We start from the raw sequence: 18,127 nt of genomic DNA on the forward strand, positions 1-18,127 counted from the left end.
CAGTTCAGGCCTTCTCAGGTGGCTGGTGTGCTTTTGCCAAAATGGCTCACTGGACATATGAGGAAACTCCAAGCTGGAGGTAACTTACCCAAGGTCACGGTGCCTGTGAACAGTAGGCCAGGGTTTGACCTTCGGTGGCTTTGACTCCAGAGCCCCGGCTCTTCCCAGCTTAGCCACTTGATGTCTTGAAGAACATGCTTGGGTTTGAGCACATAAACTGTGAAATTTTAAAATCCTGAGTCCTGTAAACCAGGCTGTTTCCTCTGCTTAATCCACACGTGGAACTCTTCTCTTCACCATCCTCATCAAAAAGTCCCTCTAGCCACTCTATTCCTGAATTCTTCCTATGAAGAGATGACATTCATCATCAGTTTCTATCTGTGAGCTGTGCACTACCTTTGCTGTTAGCCCTCTGTGTTTTAGTTGATCTCATTCTTTCATTCATCCAACAAATAATTTATGTAGTGCCTGCTGTTCCAGGCCTAAGGAGCCATTTGAAGTCATTTTCAGAGCTGACACCCTTTAGCTATTTTTGGGGTTTGGGTTTTGGTTTTGCAATAAACTATTGCCCAGAATTCCCAAATGGCATGGTTTACATTCAGTCTTAAAAATGTTTCAAAAGTCCTATTTACCTGTCTGTAATTTGTATCCTCACATATTTTTGATTTAGTTTTGAAAGAAGACAGTGGAAAGATTTTTAAAGGAGACTTCGTGAACCATTTAGAAGAAAGAAAATAATTGCAGTTTTAACAATTTAACACCAAATTTGATCTTGAGCATTCTGGCAAGAAAGGCAAAAAAGAAGAGAGTTCCAAATATTTCCTTGTTTGACTAAAAATAGTTCACTTGTTTTTCTGAAAAGGTGCTTTTTCTTGCTACTAAATTTTAGGAAGAATTTACTACTGCAAAGATGAATTTTGAATTTAGTTTTATAGAAACCAGTGTCTTACAAATAAATGGCCATGCTTTTTAAAAAGTCACTTCTACGATTTATTCTTGTATTTATTTGCTTGATATGAACACAATGAAACAGCATTACATGAAGCTCAAAAATAAAGATGGGGAAATAATCTGTGATCCCAACACCTAACACAGGTACTCCCTGTGGGGGTTCCTTCCAGTCTTCTTTCTTGTGCTTGTTTTTAGTCATAATAAGCCCATAATTTTATATCCTCCTCCCTTGACAATTAACAGTAGTTCCTGCCAGTTAGCCTTTTTCCATGTTGCTTCATAATTGTCAGTAAAGGAACATTCCTCATTTTCTCAACACTCATTTTCTTTAACATACTCATTTGATGGGCAGAACATGGCATTTTCCTATTTTAATTTACATGAACATGTTTGAATTTTAGTGAGTTTAACATTTTTTTCAACATTTTAGCTGGTAAGTGGCATCCTGAGCAAGCAGCAGCTTGGTTAGTGACAGTCTGCCATGTTGCATTGACATGCTCTTCTTCTGTTTCTTATATAGATACCGAGTTTTGGCGATTGGAGATGAAAAGGATCAACTCAGTAAAGAGGATGAACTTAATAGGCAAGTACTGACATACTGGGTGCATTTTCCTCAGCGGCTTAATTGAGTTGCCTACAGCCTAGCACAGACAGGCGTCATCTAGAGCCAAATCCAGCCTGCCACCTGATTTTGTAAATAAAGTTTTATTGGAACACAGCCATACCCATCCTATGCATCCGCTATGCTCCTTTCTTGCTGTAACCTCAGAGCTGAGTGGTTGCAACAGAGACCACATAGCTCATGAAGACTAAAATTATTTATTATCTGGACCTTTACAGGAAAAATTTGCCAACCCCTAACCTTGCATACCACTGGCCTAGCCTTAAGATGGGTTGTGGAGGGCCGGCCCTGTGGCCGAGTGGTTAAGTTTGCGCGCTCTGCTTCAGTGGCCTAGGGTTTCGCCAGTTCGAATCCTGGGCACGGACATGGCACTGCTCATCAAGCCACGCTGAGGTGGCGTCCCACATGCCACAACTAGAAGGACCCACAACTGAAAATAGACAACTGTGTACTGGGGGGCTTTGGAGAGAGAAAAGAAAAATAAAATCTTTAAAAAAAAAAAGATGGGTTGTATAAAGGGTTTGAACTCCCAGCCCATGAGCTTTCTAAGCAAAACTCTGATTAGAAAGCTCAGCTTTTTTTTTTCCATCTTGGATAATCACATACTCAGTTTGATTTTAGCTCTGTATTTCACTGAGAATCCTATTCTCTTTGAAGAAAGACTTATTTAAAATTGGATGAAGAGAAAATATAAGCACCAACCACATTTGTTAGTTGTTATGCAGACTCATCTCCAGGTTCCAACACCCTTGCCCACTGGACTGTAACTGTTTTGCTGCCAAAACTGACCAGTTAGTAAGGCTGGAAAAGCATCATTTATTTTGTCTTGGTTTAGGAATAGTTTTGGCATTCATGTCACTTTTGTGAGTTTGAAAACTTTTTTTAAATGAGAACTGTATCTACCTAAGATGAGTGATGTCCTGTGGCTCATGGCCTCGTGTTGCTCTGCCTCCCACCCTCTCTTTTCCAGCGTGGATGACATCCACTTCCTGGTGCTCCAGAACCTGATCCAGAGCACACTGGCCCTCTCGGACAGTCAGATGAAGTCCTGCCAGTCATTTCAGGTGGGTATCGGAGACCTAGCATCAGCTTGGCAGTAGCCCTCTGGGACTTGGGGCCCTTCAGAGGCCAAAGCCGTGTGAAGTTTTTGCTTGTTCTCCTCTCAGCTGTGGGGTTTCAGGGGGCCTGAGTTCCCCTGAGACTCTGGCCCTCACTTTCATCTTTGAAGTGTGGGTACAGGATCAGGGATCTCCAAAATCCCTCCCAGTGCCAAGGTTCTGAGGCTTATGTTTAAGGCAGAAAATTAGGCAGAAGAGGAAATGAGACATGACAAAAGAACTGAGAATGTAATTGAGCTATACAGCAGATCTTTTTAAGGTGCAACTTAAAAACACCAGCATATTTTGATTGTTAGAGATCACTGCATGAGAAGCTGGCTTCTGTGGGCCGTGAGTCTTATGCATCTCCTGAGAATTTATTAGAATAGTAATGTTGGGGCCGGCCTGGTGGCACAGCGGTTAAGTTCGCACGTTCTGCTTCTTGGCGGCCCGGGGTTCGCTGGTTCAGAGCCTGGGTACAGACATGGCACCGCTTGGTACGCCATGCTGTGGTAGGCATCCCACGTATAAAGTAAAGGAAGATGGGCACGGATGTTAGCTCAGGGCCAAGCTTCCTCAGCAAAACAGAAGAGGACTGGCAGTAGTTAACCTCAGGGCTAATCTGCCTCAAAAAAAAAAAAGAACTGTAATGCTGCTCTCTTGTGGCTGAATGAGAATGAAAGAGGAAGGCAAATCTCATTTAACCCTATACTGAGCCTGGGCAGGTGGTGGTATTAATACTCTTTTACAAATATGGAAACTTGAGGTTCAGAGAAATTAAAAAACGTGTGCCCAAGATTACACAGCTCGTTCATCAAACCTGAGCCCGCGTGGCTCCACAGCCCCACAAGGGAAGTCCTAAGAGGGACGTGCTCCCCAAGCCAGTGCTCCCTCGTTTTTAATAATCACCAAAGTGTATTCCAAGTAGAACCTATCTACTTTTGTGTTTAATCTCTAAACCTAAAATTCAGCACCTGTGGCTTACATTGCCAAATCAACCCAGTTTGGAACGTGAGAAAAAAATAAGAAAACAAAGGGCTGGTGTCATTTCTAATCCCACTGGTCTGTTTACATGGAACGCCTGAGAATCCACTGGAGAGATGTTTAGCATGTGGACGCCAGGCCCCACCCTAGAGACTGCAGTCAAGAATAGAGGGCGTGGGACCCTGACAAGGGCCTGCTGCCCGTCCCAGGGTTCTGATGAAGGTCTGGGCCGCCTCGGGAAAACACTGGTGTAGACTCAGCTTGGGCAGGGCAGACGTTTCCTAGTCGGGTGCTTGTTACTTTTGGCCACAAGGGAGGTGAGGAGGGCTGGGGGGAAATGGAGCTGTTTAAGAAAAACAATTGGCCAGGTTTAAATACAGTGCTTCAGCCATCACCTTGGCCCAAGTCGTTTTATAGCAATGGCCAGGCCTCTGCAAACCCGAGACCGAGAGTTAATTCCCTCTCTTTTCTTTTTAATTTTTTGTATTGAGGTCACATTGGTTTATAACATAAAAATTTCAGGTGTACATCATTATGTTTTGGCTTCTGTATAGACTGCATTGTGTTCACTACCAAAAGTCTAGTTGCCATCTGTCACCATACACATGTGCCCCTTACCCTGTTTGCCTCCCCTGACCCCCTTTCCCTCTGGTAACCACCAGTCTGTTCTCTGTATCCATGTGTTTGTTTTTTTATCTTCCACCTATAACTGAAATCATACAATAATTGTCTTTCTCCATCTGACTTATTTTGCTTAGCATAACACCCTCAAGGTCCATCCACGCTGTTGCAAATGGCAAGATTCCGTCCTTTTTTATGTCTGGGTAGTACTCCATTGTGTATACGTACCACATCTTCTTTATCCATTTGTCCACTGGCAGACACTTAGGTTGCTTCCACGTCTTGGCTATTGTGAATATGCTGCAATGAACTAGAGGTATGAAATCAACATACAAAAATCAGTTGTGTTTCTATATACCAACAACGAACTATCAGAAAGAGAAATCAGGGGCCAGCCCCGTGGCGTAGCAGTTAAGTCCTGCATGCTCCATATCGGCATCCCAGGTTCGTGAGTTCAGATCCCAGGTGTGAACCTACACCCTTTGTCAAACCATGCTGTGGTGGTGACCCATGTACAAAATAGAGGAAGACTGGCACTGGTGTTAGCCCAGAGCTAATCTTCCTAAGCAAAGAAAAAAAAAAAGAGGAAGATTGGCAACAAATGTTAGAGCAAGTCTTCCTCACCAAAAAAAAAGAAAGAGAAATAAGAATACAATCTCATTTACAATCGCAACAAAAAGAATAAAATACCTATGAATAAATTTAAACAAGGAGGTGAAAGACCTGTACACTGAAAACTTTAAGACATTATTGAAAGAAATTTAAAAAGACACAAAGAAATGGAGAGATGTTCTATGCTAATGGAGTGGAAGAATTAACGTAGTTAAAATGTCCATATTACCTAAAACAATCTACAGATTCAGTGCAATCCCAATCAGAATCCCAGCAACATTTTTCACAGAAATAGAACACGAGTCCTAGAATTTATACGGAACAACAAAAGACCCCAAATAGCCAAAGCAATCCTGAGAAAAAAGAACAGGTCTGGAGGTATCATATCCCCTGATTTCAAAATATACTCCAAAGCTACAGTAATCAAAACAGCATGGTACTGGCACAAAAACAGACACACAGGTCAATGGAACAGAATTGAGAGCCCAGAAATAAAACCACACGTCTATGGACAACGAATCTTTGACAAGGGAGCCAAGAACATAAATGTTGTACAATAAATGGCGTTGGGAAGACTGGACAGTGACATGCAAAAGAATGAAAGTAGACCGTCTTTCTTGTTTTACTTCATCACCATGAGGGGCATTGTGTTGGAGAGTGCCCAGTCATCCATTCTTGATACATTTGTTGCCATGTAGCACTTTAACCGCTTGCTGGCATAGGGTGTGTGCATTTTAGAGAGGGAGTCTGGTCATGGTGCCGTGCCCACTCTGCCACCCCAGCAGTTTACAGATGAAGAGTAAAGCCTGTCTGAGCCTGAGCATGCACAGAACAAGGATTCCCAAAAGCCAGCCCTCATTCTGACCCCTGGCTGTTTTGGACCCACGCTTGTTTAAAAAGAAAAAAAATATTTAATTTACTCCCAACATTGCGTGTAAAAATCCAAATTTTCCACTTGGCCTTGTGGCTGTGGAGTAGACTTTTCAGCTCTCCTGCCCAGCAGGGGTTAGAGCTGGACGGGACCTCAGGTGTCAGTGCAACCAGCCGTCACACAAGGAAGCCCAGGCCCAAAGTTAAAGACCAAAGCCGGGTCCCTGGGTCCCAGCCAGGGCCTTGTCCCCTGCATCATGCCACTGCTTTTCCTTCAGTTCCATTTCCATGTGGCGTCTGGGCTCTAGTGGATGGTGCCAAAGGGCTAGTCACTCTCCCTGCCCGCAAGGTGTGGCAGTTACGTGCGACAGAGCTTCTGGCCCACAGCAGGAGACAGGGAGCTTCTTCAGTGACTCCCTTCGGTCTGCAGTGAGGACTGGAAGGCCATTAGGGCTCCCCTGCAGCCCGAAGGTTCTGGGAAGCGCAGGGAAAGTGCAGGGAAGCGGGGGTGGCGGGGATGGAAGTCGTCCCAGGTGGCTGTGGTTCACTGTGTCTGAAAGCCCAGACGTGCAGAAATCTGATGAGCTGGATCGCGTTCCCCCACTCACTGTGCATGGTCTAAGTGCTCACCTCTTCCATGCCAGTGGTTGTCTGGAGTTATGCCCATCCTGTCATTGCCTTCACGTGGAAGAAAGAGCAGGTCACAGAAGGCGTTTCACCAGAAGCTGGATCTCAGCTTCTGCTTCCACTTCGGGGGAAGCAATGATGACATGCAACCAATCCCCACTTCTTTCTCTCTGTCCCATGAGTGTTTCCCCCATCAGGCCTGATAGTCTGTGTACCCAGGACTGACATGGAAGTGCTGTCCAGAGAAATCAAGGGTGCAGGCCTCGGAGTGACGAGACCCAGTCTGCACCCAGACCCCCTCTCCAGCTCGGTGAGAACATTCCTGTGCTGCCCCAGGACCTTGACTGACCCCCGCTTTGGCTCCCAGTCCCTTCTGTCCCTCTGCAGTGGCACAGTGGTGTGGTGACTGGACTTGAGGATGAGGCCTTGTTCTCTCCTTGGTCCCATGCATGACCAGCTGTGAGGCCTCTGAAGATCCCTGCAAATCTGTGAGCCTCCGTCTCCTCTGTCGCTCAGAGGTCCTGGGAGCAGTGCAGCAGAAAACCTTCCAAGCCTAAAATTGTTAGCCCATGACTGCAGTTGTTCTTGGCTGGTACTTTTGAGGAGATAGTCCAGCAGAGACTTTCTTGGAGCCTGGAGTATTCTGGACATTCACTAACTGTTGGTTGGTTGAGCCAACTCTTTTCAGAAAACTGGAGTAACAGAGACCCTTCTGGTCCTGCAGTCCTTTGGACTGCTCTTCCTCTGGGCAAGGTCTAGATCTGTGGGCCATGGACCCATGATGGCGTGGCCAGCAGGAGGGGCCTCTGTGATGGGGACTCAGGCATCACCTTTCACATTTGCTCCAGGCTGGGTACCAGGCTGTGCACCAGGCTGTGCTTACTGTGGCCGCAGTAAGAGAGTCAAGTCTGTGTTCCCATGGGACTTCCATTTCTGTGGGAGAGACAGACAGTGAGTAAACAAACGAGATCATTTCAGGTAGAGACAGTTGCTACGGAGAAAATAAAACCGGATAATGTGTCCAGTTGACTGCAGAGGAGCAGGATGGGAAGGATTTGGTTTTTGAGGGGAAATATTTGAGCTGATTGCTGAATGTTAAGAAGGAGTCAACCCTGCAAAGATTTGGAGGAGGTGCTTTCCAAGAAATGGGAGTGACAAGTGCGCAGGTCCCAAGGTGGAAAGGAAGGCCTTGGCCTTTTCAGGACAAGTGAGAAGGCCAGTGAGGCTGGAGGGCAGTGAGCCAGGGGTGGACTTGTAGGGGGCGAGGCCAGGGTGGTAGGCAAGGTCCTGCTCACAGGGGTCCTTGTCAGGCATAGTAAGGGCTGGATGTTCTCCCTGCAGAGGGCTGCCATCGGGTTTTGAGATGGGGAAGGAACGTGTGGTCTGATTTAGGCATGAAAGGTTTGCTTTGGCTGCTGTGGCAAATGGTCAGGGGTTGGGGACAGGTGGCACGTGTGGAAGCAGGGAGAGCAGTTTGCTGTAGGCTACGGTGAAAAACGATGGTGGTGTGGACTAGATGGTGGCAGTGCATGGCTGGCAGATGGCTGGCATGAACCAGATGCATTTGGGAACTTATTTTGGGGATGAACCAACCAGACATAGTGATGGATCGGGCAAGGGATAAGAGAGAGAGTGGTACCAGAGGTGATTCTGCATTGACTCCCATTGTCTACACCCAAAGAACTAGGCGTGGGGCAGAGCCTTTCTTCTCTCCAGCTGCCTGTCCTTCCCTGTGGTCTCAGGTGTGACACGATGATAGAGGTGAAGGTTGACGGGATTCCTGGCTTCCTCCAGGCTCTCCCCGACCACACCTCTAGGTGTCCACTCCAGGCTCCCCGCCCCTTGTCCCTGTATCAGTTAACGTCCTCCATAGATGATCAGCTGTAGCTTCTGTGCATCCACACATTCTGGCTGTTTCCCCCAGCTGGCCAGAGAATCTTGCTCACCCGCAACTTGCTGTGTTGCAGACTTTCCGCCTGTACCAGGAGTATAAGGACCAGATTCTCGTGAAAGCCTTCATGGAGTACCAGAAAAGGAGCTTGGTCAACCGGCGCCGGGTCAACCACATGCTGGGCCCAAAGAAAAACCGGGCTGTGCCCTTCGTGCCAATGTCCTACCAGTTGTCCCAGACCTACTACAGGTGAGCACCCATTCAGGAGGCCTAGGCTAGGCAAAGGTGGAAACCCTAGGTGAGGGGCTGAGCCAGGCCCACTCTGCAAAGAGTAGCACATGTGGGTGGAATGAACCCAACAGCCATCATCAGAGAATGCAGGGCTGGGCCTCCTGTGGCCTCGAGTGTGAGTTGCAGCCTCTGAGAACATGTTTTCTCATCAACACCTCTGTTTCCTCCTGTGGGAATAAGGTTAACACTTGAGGTATTTTGCGTTGGGGCATTTACCATTTTTCCAAGTAGTTTGGGTAAAATAGATTTCTAATTTAAAGATTTGAGCCAGTTAAAAATGCCCCTCCCCGATGGGCACAGCCTCAGTCTCTGATCCTCTCAGCTCGAAGCTACACCAAGCACCTGTCGTGCAGGCTCACACACGTCCTTGTGAAGCTGTCACAGACTTTTCAGACTCAGTTTGCAGCACGTCATGACGAATCTGAGTGTGGTTTGCAATGTTGAGAATCACCTTCCTGGGGCCCCTCCAAAAAGGAGCACCCCTCACAGCGTGGCCTCACGCCAGCAGCAAGCGAGGCTGGTCTTTGTTGCACGTCTGGCATTTTGCACCACCAGCCTCCTTAAGCACATGGAGAAAATCCATTACAGCACTCCCAGGAGTTTCTCCTTGACAGCCCCTCACCTTGGCTGATTTCCCCTTCTCCATGCTGATCTCTTTACCAGCCTCAGGTTGGCATGGAGGCTTCATTCAGAAATGGAAAGACAACAAAATGAGTATTTTTTTTGTTTCTTTTATCCATCTTTTTGCCTGTGACTCCGGATACTTGCTCCTTTCCTAAAGACCCATCCCGAATGACCTTCAGTCTCTTTTGCCTTCCTGGGAAGCGGGTGGTATAGTAGAAGGAGCCATGGCCTGGGAAGTGGAAGACATGGGTCCAAATCCAACAAGGCCGTTTGACCTCAAGCCACTTCTCTGATGGTAGCATCCTTGCCTGTGAGCTAAGGGGTGGTGGTCAGCAGATGAGGACCTCTTAGGTCTCTCTGTCTCTGTTGTTATGGGGTCTTGGAAAGGTACACTTTTGGACAGAGGCAAGGGCTTGGCTCTCTGCAGTCGCCTTATGAAGACAATGAGACTGAGCACACACTGTCCTCTCCTCTCTCTGTGGGTTCAGGGCTTGCCTTGTGTAAAGATTATTATTACAAAAAGAACATTGATCTTCCCCAGTTCGGCACCTGTTTATAGTGAGTGCCTGCGAGGTGTAGAGTTAGATCCCAAGGCTTGACTCTGCCTTGAAGGTGCTCAGGTGAGGGGAAGACACATACAGAGAAGTTGAAATGTAGTGCTGGCATCTAGGATGGAGATAGACGCTGGTGTGTTCAGTTTTGACCATAGTGATTTGAAGAGCCCGTGGCCCATTCAGATGAAGGCTCCCAACATCCTGTCCTGAGGAAGGCCTTTACCTTCTCTTTGTCTCTGTAGGATTTTTACATGGCGGTTTCCAAGCACCGTCTGCACAGAATCGTTCCAGTTCTTCAACAAGATCCGGGCTGCTGGCAAGTTGGACCAGCCTGATAATTTTTCCTTCAAAGATCAGGATAATAATGACTCCACAAGTGACCTGGTGGCATTTTCTTTGGATGGCCCTGGAGGACACTGTGTGGCTGCCCTGACCCTCTTCTCTTTGGGCCTTGTCTCCGTGGATGTCAGGATCCCTGAGCAGATCGTAGTGGTGGACAGTTCACTGGTGGAGAATGAGGTCATTAAGAGGTGAGAGCCAAGCCATCAGCAGCCGCTCCGATGCCAGGCACCCACCGCACACGCTGCTCTGAGTGCAGCTGGGGGCTTCAGGCATCATTGTTTCCTCACATGGCTGTGGTGTCTGCAATTTTATTTACTCAGTTATCTGGTCTTTATTCATTCAACAAACATGTGCTGAGTTTCTCTGTGTTGTGTCTGGCACTGTGTGGGCATTTGCTGTACAAAGACAGCAGGGCGTAAGCAGAGCCTTCAGGAAGTTCCCAGGATGGGGCCTCCCAGATCTGTGAGTGAGGGATTCCGGTACTGTATCCAGTACAGTACCTTCTTCTGGTGCCTCCCGACGCTGGGGTCAGGGGAGGGAGTGACTTGGCTGTGCCAAAGAAAAGGACACAGTACATTGTGGCAAGGAGTGGTGAACAGAGAAGGTCAGAGTGGCAAAGTTCCTTGAGAGCCTAGTAATTGAACTGGGATTTATGGAGAAGTGGGCGTTTTTTGGACAGAGTCTAGGAAGGGTTTCCAGGCAAAAGGAACAGCTCTTGCAAAGACACAGGTCTGTGAACAGGGGTGAGAGTGGTGTGTGGGAAGGTGGATGAAGGAGATGAATCTGGAGCAGCAGTCCATGCTGACCTTCACAGCCAGATGCCGGGGGAGTTTCCATAGCGACGGCGAGCCATTGCTCAGGCCACATCACAGAGGGTGCTCTCTGAGCGAGATGATGCGTGCTGGAAGGGATGGCTGGAGCGGCAGACGAGCTCGGCCTGTGCTGGGTCATCTCAGTCAGTTTTCCTCTCCTAGCTTGGGGAAGGACGGGGCCTTGGAAGAGGACGAGGATGAAGAGGAAGACTTGGACGAAGGCTCAGGGGGCAAGCGCCGGAGCATCGAGGTGAAAGCCCGCCAGGCCTCCCACACCAACTACCTGCTGATGAGGGGCTACTGCGCCCCCGGCATCGTCAGCACCCGCAACCTCAACCCCAACGACAGCATCGTGGTGAACTCCTGCCAGGTGAAGTTCAGGCTCCGCCACAGCCCCGCGCACACCTGCCTTGGGCCCACTGGTGAGTGCTGCCCCACCCCAGCCACCCTGGGACCCCAACCCATGATGCTCACCTCCAGCTTTGAAGGCCAAGCGTGGAAGCCACAGCTGACTGGGGCTACAACAGAAACAAGGACAAACACCTCCCCTTCTTGGCAGCAACTGGAGGAGCGCAGGGCCCCAGATGTCCTCCCGAGGGCCACTTGCCTGGGGAGCCCCGTGCTGTGCTCACACTCTGCATTCGAGCTCACCATGGGGTCTGTTTCCTGTTGATCAGGCACCCTGCAGTGTTAGCAGTCAGGCGGAGGGGCCTGTGAGGAAGAGCAACTGGCGCCTCACCACCCCACGCTCTGGCTTGCTCTCCAGGGGCAGCCTTGACATTCTGGTCCCTCTGTGACTCTGATTTATGCACTTTATGAGATTTTTAAGTATTATCTTTTGACTTCTTGCTATGAAAGATGAGTATTCAGCTTATATTCATTATCTCTCACCTCTTTTACTTCCAATTTTTACACTTTTTTTGGTTCTTGTATCGATCACCTTTGAAACTATAACTTCCTTAACCCTCTATTTCTCGCACCTTCAGTTTTTTTTTTTTCCTTCTTCTCCCCAAAGTCCCCCAGTACATAGTTGTATATTCTGGTTGTGAGTGCCTCTGGTTGTGGCATGTGGGGCGCCACCTCAGCATGGCCTAATAAGTGGTGCCATGTCCATGCCCAGGATCTGACCTGGCCAAATCTTAGGCCGCTGAAGCAGAGTGCACTAACTTAACCACTCAGCCCCAGGGCCAGACCCCCGACACCGTCAATTTTAGGTACTCTCTCCTCCCTCTGCATACAGTGAGAACAGTAGGGCCCCTTCCCGTCCCTGCACTCCTCTTCCTCCGTCTCACCTCTGTCTGACTCACCTCTGTCTTTACAAGTTGGGGGATGGCATTTCCTCTCGGCTTCGTAACCACAGTTAGTGTTCTGTCCTCTGGAGCTTGACCAGGCAGACTGCAGTGTTGACCTGAGACTGTGGTCTGAGCAGAGGCACCTTTGCAGGAACCGCAGAAGCTGGCCCTGGGGAGTTTGAGGAAGGGTCCCAGGTACCTCACAGGGTCCGAGGGGCTGTGAACAAGAGCTTTGGGAAGCAGGGAGCCCAGGGCAGGCCGGGGTGAGGACCTTCCAGAACTCTGGGCTTATGGTTTTTGGACCCCAGCCCCGCCTCTGAGCTTTTCCCTTTGAGTCTTGAGCAGGGGGCTTGTACTGGCCCTGGGGAGTCCAGCCCTGTCGGCTGCAGTCAGGGACCCAGGGACACGCCTCTGGAACCTGCCTGCCAGGGGCCCAACCATGTCCACCCAGAAGGGAACTACTTGCTGTTTGGGGAGCAGTGAGTTGGCGCTGGAGCATGTCCCGCCTCGGTGTCACTAGTACCCCGTCTGGGGACGGGCTTCTGTCAGGGCTGACTCTAGGCCTCCTGTCCTCGCAGCCACTTCTCTAGAGGAGCTGACGGTGGGGACCTCCTGCCTCCCCGACACCTTCACCAGGCTCTTCAGCAGCCCAGGGGACGCCAGCAGCTGGGAGGAGTTTGCCCACCAGATGGCGCTGTCTGGGTACAGCCCTGGAGACATGGCCGCTGCCTTGGAGGTCCAGGGCGCCATTGCAGCAGCAGGGTGCTTCGGGGTGGACAGGGTGGCACTGAGCAGACGGTTCTCCGCCTTTGAGAGGACGGATGGTGCGCGCAGCAGGACCTTCTCAGACTATGTCCAGGTGAGCTGCACTCGCAGGTAGCCTGGGGTGGCTGAAGCAGAAGTGGCAGTTCACAGGTGCACGCTGCAAACAGGCCTGGTTTGGGACATAGAATATAATTTTTTTAAAGAATGAATTAGTTGTCAACATTTAAAAATAGGAGATTTTGCCTAAAACCCAGTTTCTCCTGAACGTGAGAAGTCTGGCCACACTAGGCCCTGTTCCTTCCGCGCAATGGGCTGGAGCCGAGTAGGGCTGCCCCGCCCCTTCACTCACTGCTTCACCTGCCTGGGCATCTGTTTCGGTGACCCTGGAACCTGAAGAATGTAACAACAGACCTTTAAATTGAGCTCCTTGGGAGCTGGCCTGCCCTCCTGCGTGTCAGTTGTTGGAGGCGGTAGGATGCGTATCAGTTGTCGGTGATGTCGTGGAGACGCTGTCTTGCAGTATTGGTGGGGGAGGAGGAGAATGGAAGCCAGTGTTTGTCATTGTCAGACGAGTTCTTACAAGGGCAGGAATTCACTGGGGGTGATGACTATCATTCACACGGTGTTTGATGGTTCATAAAACTCTTGGTGCAACTGGAGCCCTGGGAGGCGAGCTGAGCCTCAGAGGGATGGGAATATTCCCCAGGCCGTGGTGGTCGAGCCCAGGCCGCAGAGCCCACTGACAGTCAAGAGGTGATGGGTCCAGCAGCTCCCTCTGTTCTCAGGTGCTCCGCCCAGAGCCCCAGAAGGCGAGTGCCCACAGCAAACCCTCCCCAGACCCACACGATCTGGCTGTGAGTCCTGGTTGCAGGCTATTTCCTTGAACCCTGACTTGTGGGTTTTATTTATTTATTTATTTTTTAATTTTATTTATTTATTTATTTATTTTTTCCAAGGAAGATTAGCCCTGAGCTAACATCTGCCAATCCTCCTCTTTTTGTTGAGGAAGGCTGGCCCTGAGCTAACGTCTGTGCCCATCTTCCTCTACTTTATACATGGGATGCCTACCACAGCATGGTGTGCCACGCAGTGCCATGTCCACACCCGGGATCTGAACCAGTGAACTCCGGGCCACCGAAGTGGAACATGCACACTTAACCACTGCACCACTGGGCCAGCCCCATATTTTTTTTTTTTTTTAAGGAAGATTAGCCCTGAGCTAACATCTGCTGCCAATTCCCCTCTTTTTGCTGAGGAAGACTGGCCCTGAGCTAACATCCGTGCCCATCTTCCTCTACTTTATATGTGAGACGCCTACCACAGCATGGCTTGCCAAGCAGTGCCATGTCTGCACCCGGGATCCAAACCGGTGAACCCCGGGCCGTCGAAGTGGAACTTGCGCACTTAACCGTAGCACCACTGGGCCGGCACCAATTTGTGGACTTTTTAGTGTAAAAATAGAAAAATAATGGTGAACCCCTGTGCCACCAGAGTTGGTGCAGTTCCTGGATAAGAACACGGACACGGGAAGCAGGGTGTGGTAGGAATCTGAGAGGAGTTATTGTACCTCGTGTGGGAATAACGATGGCTTTTGCGGAAGGACTTGATAGCACTGGGGTATTGAGTGCTGTGGGAGGACGCTTACTGGGCAGGAGATTGATGAAGTCACGTCAGCTTTGAGGGCACAGCTGTGGTTGCAAGGAGTTTACACATCTGACATGTTTTACATGGAGGCAAACTGAGCCCAGAGGGGGACAGGACTGCCCCAGGCCACGTGGCTAGCAGGTGACCCACTCAGGGCTGGAAGCCAGGCCTCATCCTCGAGTTTTCCATCCTGACAGAGCTGGGGTTGCCACTTGCTCAGGACGCTTAAATGCATCAGGCGGGGGAAGCAAACCCCGATGCTCCTGGGGTCCCACGCAGACCCAGTGTGTCTCCTGCTTTTTCTAGGACCTCTTGGAGCAAAACCAGGTGCTGGAAGTCGGCAGCAACACTGTTCGCCTGGTGACCATGGCCTCTGCCCAGCCCTGGCTCCTGCACTCAGTGCAGCTAAAACGCAGAGAGGACGATGCCCGCACCCACCAGGCTAGACCCTTGGAGGGGCCTTCCAGCAAGGACAGCCCCTCTGAGAGGCAGGCACCACCTCTTCAGGGACCCCGGAGCACCAAGAGGCGTGCCAGCACTGATGCGGCTAGGCAGAGTGTGGGGGCCAACTCGGAGGGTACCCAGAAGCCCCCCGCAAAGAGGCCCACACTCCAGGATGTGCGCTTGGCCCCCAGTCCTGAGCCCAGAGCAGCAGAGGGGGCAGAAACCCACGCACCTGCTCTGCCCATAGCTCCTGAAGACACAGGTGCAAGGGAGCCTTCCCCAGGAGCATCGGAGGCTGGGCAGGAGGACCAAGAGGGCCTCGGAGTCCCCAGCTCCCCAGGCCGAGAGCAGCTGAGCTGTCAGGCCCAGCTTCCAGAGGGCTCTGAAGACCCCAGAGGTACAGAATCTTGTCCCCCACTCTGCCCACTCTCTGTCCTTGGGCCTGATTGGCCCCACACCTTCTTCTGAGACTGGGAACCTGCCACTGGCCACGGAAGGGGCCATCAACCATCTTGGTAGCCTCAACCTTGAAGGGTAGATCTGGCCGGTTTACATTTAGTATCTCCACTGGAGGGCAGAAGGCATCAGACACAGCTGAGCAGATCTGCGGTTGCAAGTGCAGATGCTAGCGGTGCTCTTGGAGACCATTGGCTGGCATACCGGGGGAAAGGAAGCAGTGGCAGGAATGGGAGGGGTCGCGCCTGTGTCAGGACTGGCAGACGAGCTCTGTTCTCAGGGCTTCTGGGTGGAAGATGAGCTGCTCACTCCCCTGCTCTGGGGGTTCCTTGGGGCCCTGGAACAAGCGCCCCACACTTGCGTGCTGCAGTCCGTCCCGACTTTGTTCTGGGTGTGCTGGCTTTGGCCTCCATGGCCCCGCCACTCGAGGATGGAAGCTCCACGAGGAATGGGATTGCTGTCCTTCTGTCCACTCCTTTATGCTCAGAGCCCAGAAGTACTTGTCGAATGAGTGGGAGAGGAAGAGGTGGGCTCCCCCTGTTTAAAGTCTCTTACATCCTTTCCCTCTTCTGTTAGGTTCTGCAGAGAAGTCTGTGGCCGGCAGCCTCTCCCAAGCAGCACAGGAAAGGTGAGTGTGGGGTTCGCATTCAGGAGGCCTGGGGGCTGCTGAGCATGGGGAGCTTGTCCTCAGGCTTTCCAGAAGGGACCCAGGGTTAATTATGTTATGAATATGTGAAGATCTTTCACAGGAGAGGCTAGTCTTGGATGGTTTGCCCAGCACAGTGTTCTCAGCCAGGGGCACTTGGAAGTGTGTGGGAGTGTTTGGTTGTGCCACTCACTGAGGGGACCAGGCAGGTGCTCCTTGCATGTAGAGAACGGGGGCCAGAAGCACCAGACTCTGCAGTGCCCAGGTCTGTCTGGAACGGTGGGTTTCACAGAGGCCTTTCTGTTGAGAGGGCGCCTCCTGTGTGCACCCACTGCCTGCAGCTTGGTGGGCCTGTGTGCTTCCAGCTCAGATGTATCACTCCCAGGGCCCAGTCATGGCCATCAGAGCCAGGGCCCAGCTAGTCCAGGGCCTGTGCCACGCCTGGGCCCTTTGTGGTCACTGGTGTAGTTTTTAGCAGAAACCTTTGTTCTGAGGAAAGTGTGTTTGAAACACCTACATATGACAGAAGAGGAGAGCTTCTGCAGAGACCTCTGGGGGTTTGGCCCATGGCTGGGGGCAACCACTGGGCCAGGGTCCCTGATAGAGCTGGTAAATCCAGAAGTTACGGCCTTCTCCCTCCCTTGCCAGTGTGGGGTGATGTAGGGGCCACTGGCTCCTCACAGCCTTGGTCATGCTGAGTCTGAGCAGGTCCCCGCGTCACAGCTTTCTTCAGCCAGGGCTCCTGAGCCCCAGGGTTGGGACCCCTCCATCCATGTGGGAGGGGAAGGGGAGGTCGAAGAGCAGAAGGTAGATGGTCCCCAGCCCTGTGACCTTGGCCAGGCACACCGGGCCTCCCCGAGCCTCCATGTCCTGTCTGTGGAGCGGAGGCCACATGTGAGCCAGCTGTCTCCCCGTTCCACTGTCTGCCCGCCCCTGCAGGGACTGCGAGAGCATCTGCTTCATTGGCCGCCCGTGGCGCATCGTGGACGGCCACCTGAACACGCCGGTGTGCAAGGGCATGATGGAGGCCGTGCTGTACCACATCATGACCAGGCCCGGCGTGCCCGAGAGCTGCCTGCTGCAGCACTATCAGGGTGTCCTGCAGCCCATCGCCGTGCTCGAGCTGCTCCAGGTGCGACTGGGCTGGGCTCGCGGAGGGCTCCGCACCGCCTCCCTGTCTCCCCACGGCACTCCCTCTTCCTAGGCTTGAGTCTCAGAGGGCTGGGGGTGCTGGGCGCACCAGTGAGTTCTAGGGGATGGCCGCTGCACGCAGGCTCCACCCACTGGGGTGCAGCAGGCGCAGAGGTTAGCTCACCGGCCTCCTCATAGAGAGCCAGGCTCCTCAGAAGAGCCAGGTGTCCCTCCATATTACTTACGTCACCTCCCTTCCCAGCCCTGCAGAGAGAGGTCTGCCCCACTGCCGTCTGGGGCAGCTACACCCAGCCAAGGAGTCCTACGCCTGTTTTCCATCCTCCCGCATCTGGCCTCTCTGCTCTTTAGCACGGTTGGCCCCCAGCCCTGGTTCTCCACGCTGTTCTGCCTCAGCTTCCTGCAGCCCCCGACCCCTGCCCTGGGTTCCTGCCCCAGGCCATCCCTCCCAGGGTCTTGTCTCTGACACTTTTTTCCAGACCAGGGGTCACAAGCCCACAGGGCCAGGCCAGCAAATGAGCGAGCGTCCTCATAGGTGACGAGGAGAGCTGGAGACGTGCCCACAGCCTCCCAGCTCGGCCTGACTGCCGCCCTGCACTCCCACTGCCCAGTGTGCCCGGGGGCTCCAGCGCCCGACAGAGGCTGGAAACTTGAAGTTCAGTGTGGAATTTCCAGAACTTTAAAGCATGTATGGGCCAAACAGAACCCCATCTGGAAACCGGCTTTGGCCCAGGGGGAGCCCATTTGCGACCCCTGCTTGACACTGTACGGCTGTGCAAATGCTGGCCGTGCTGTTCTCTCTCCTGCCCTGGGCTTTTGCCTAAACCTTCCCA

At 51.6% G+C, this 18,127-nt stretch overlaps 1 protein-coding gene across 2 annotated transcripts in view; it reads left to right on the forward strand.

The window, feature by feature from the left end:
• The window catches only part of GTF3C1 (general transcription factor IIIC subunit 1), a 79,451-nt gene that overhangs the window by 60,061 nt on the left and 1,263 nt on the right, over positions 1 to 18,127 (forward strand). Inside the window, exons 28-37 of one of the 2 annotated variants that reach the window (XM_070483961.1) lie at positions 1,472 to 1,534; positions 2,544 to 2,637; positions 8,352 to 8,524; positions 9,987 to 10,274; positions 11,061 to 11,320; positions 12,769 to 13,049; positions 14,906 to 15,440; positions 16,076 to 16,127; positions 17,085 to 17,277; positions 17,774 to 17,960. In XM_070483961.1, coding sequence (XP_070340062.1) covers positions 1,472 to 1,534; positions 2,544 to 2,637; positions 8,352 to 8,524; positions 9,987 to 10,274; positions 11,061 to 11,320; positions 12,769 to 13,049; positions 14,906 to 15,440; positions 16,076 to 16,127; positions 17,085 to 17,277; positions 17,774 to 17,833 — 1,999 coding nt within the window. In that variant the 3' untranslated portion in view covers positions 17,834 to 17,960. Of the gene's footprint in view, positions 1 to 1,471; positions 1,535 to 2,543; positions 2,638 to 8,351; positions 8,525 to 9,986; positions 10,275 to 11,060; positions 11,321 to 12,768; positions 13,050 to 14,905; positions 15,441 to 16,075; positions 16,128 to 17,084; positions 17,278 to 17,773; positions 17,961 to 18,127 lie in introns of those variants that run through there. The other variant, XM_070483960.1, reaches the window with a different exon arrangement.

This window comes from Equus asinus, chromosome 14 (assembly GCF_041296235.1).
Source record: "Equus asinus isolate D_3611 breed Donkey chromosome 14, EquAss-T2T_v2, whole genome shotgun sequence".
Lineage (NCBI taxonomy): Eukaryota > Metazoa > Chordata > Mammalia > Perissodactyla > Equidae > Equus > Equus asinus.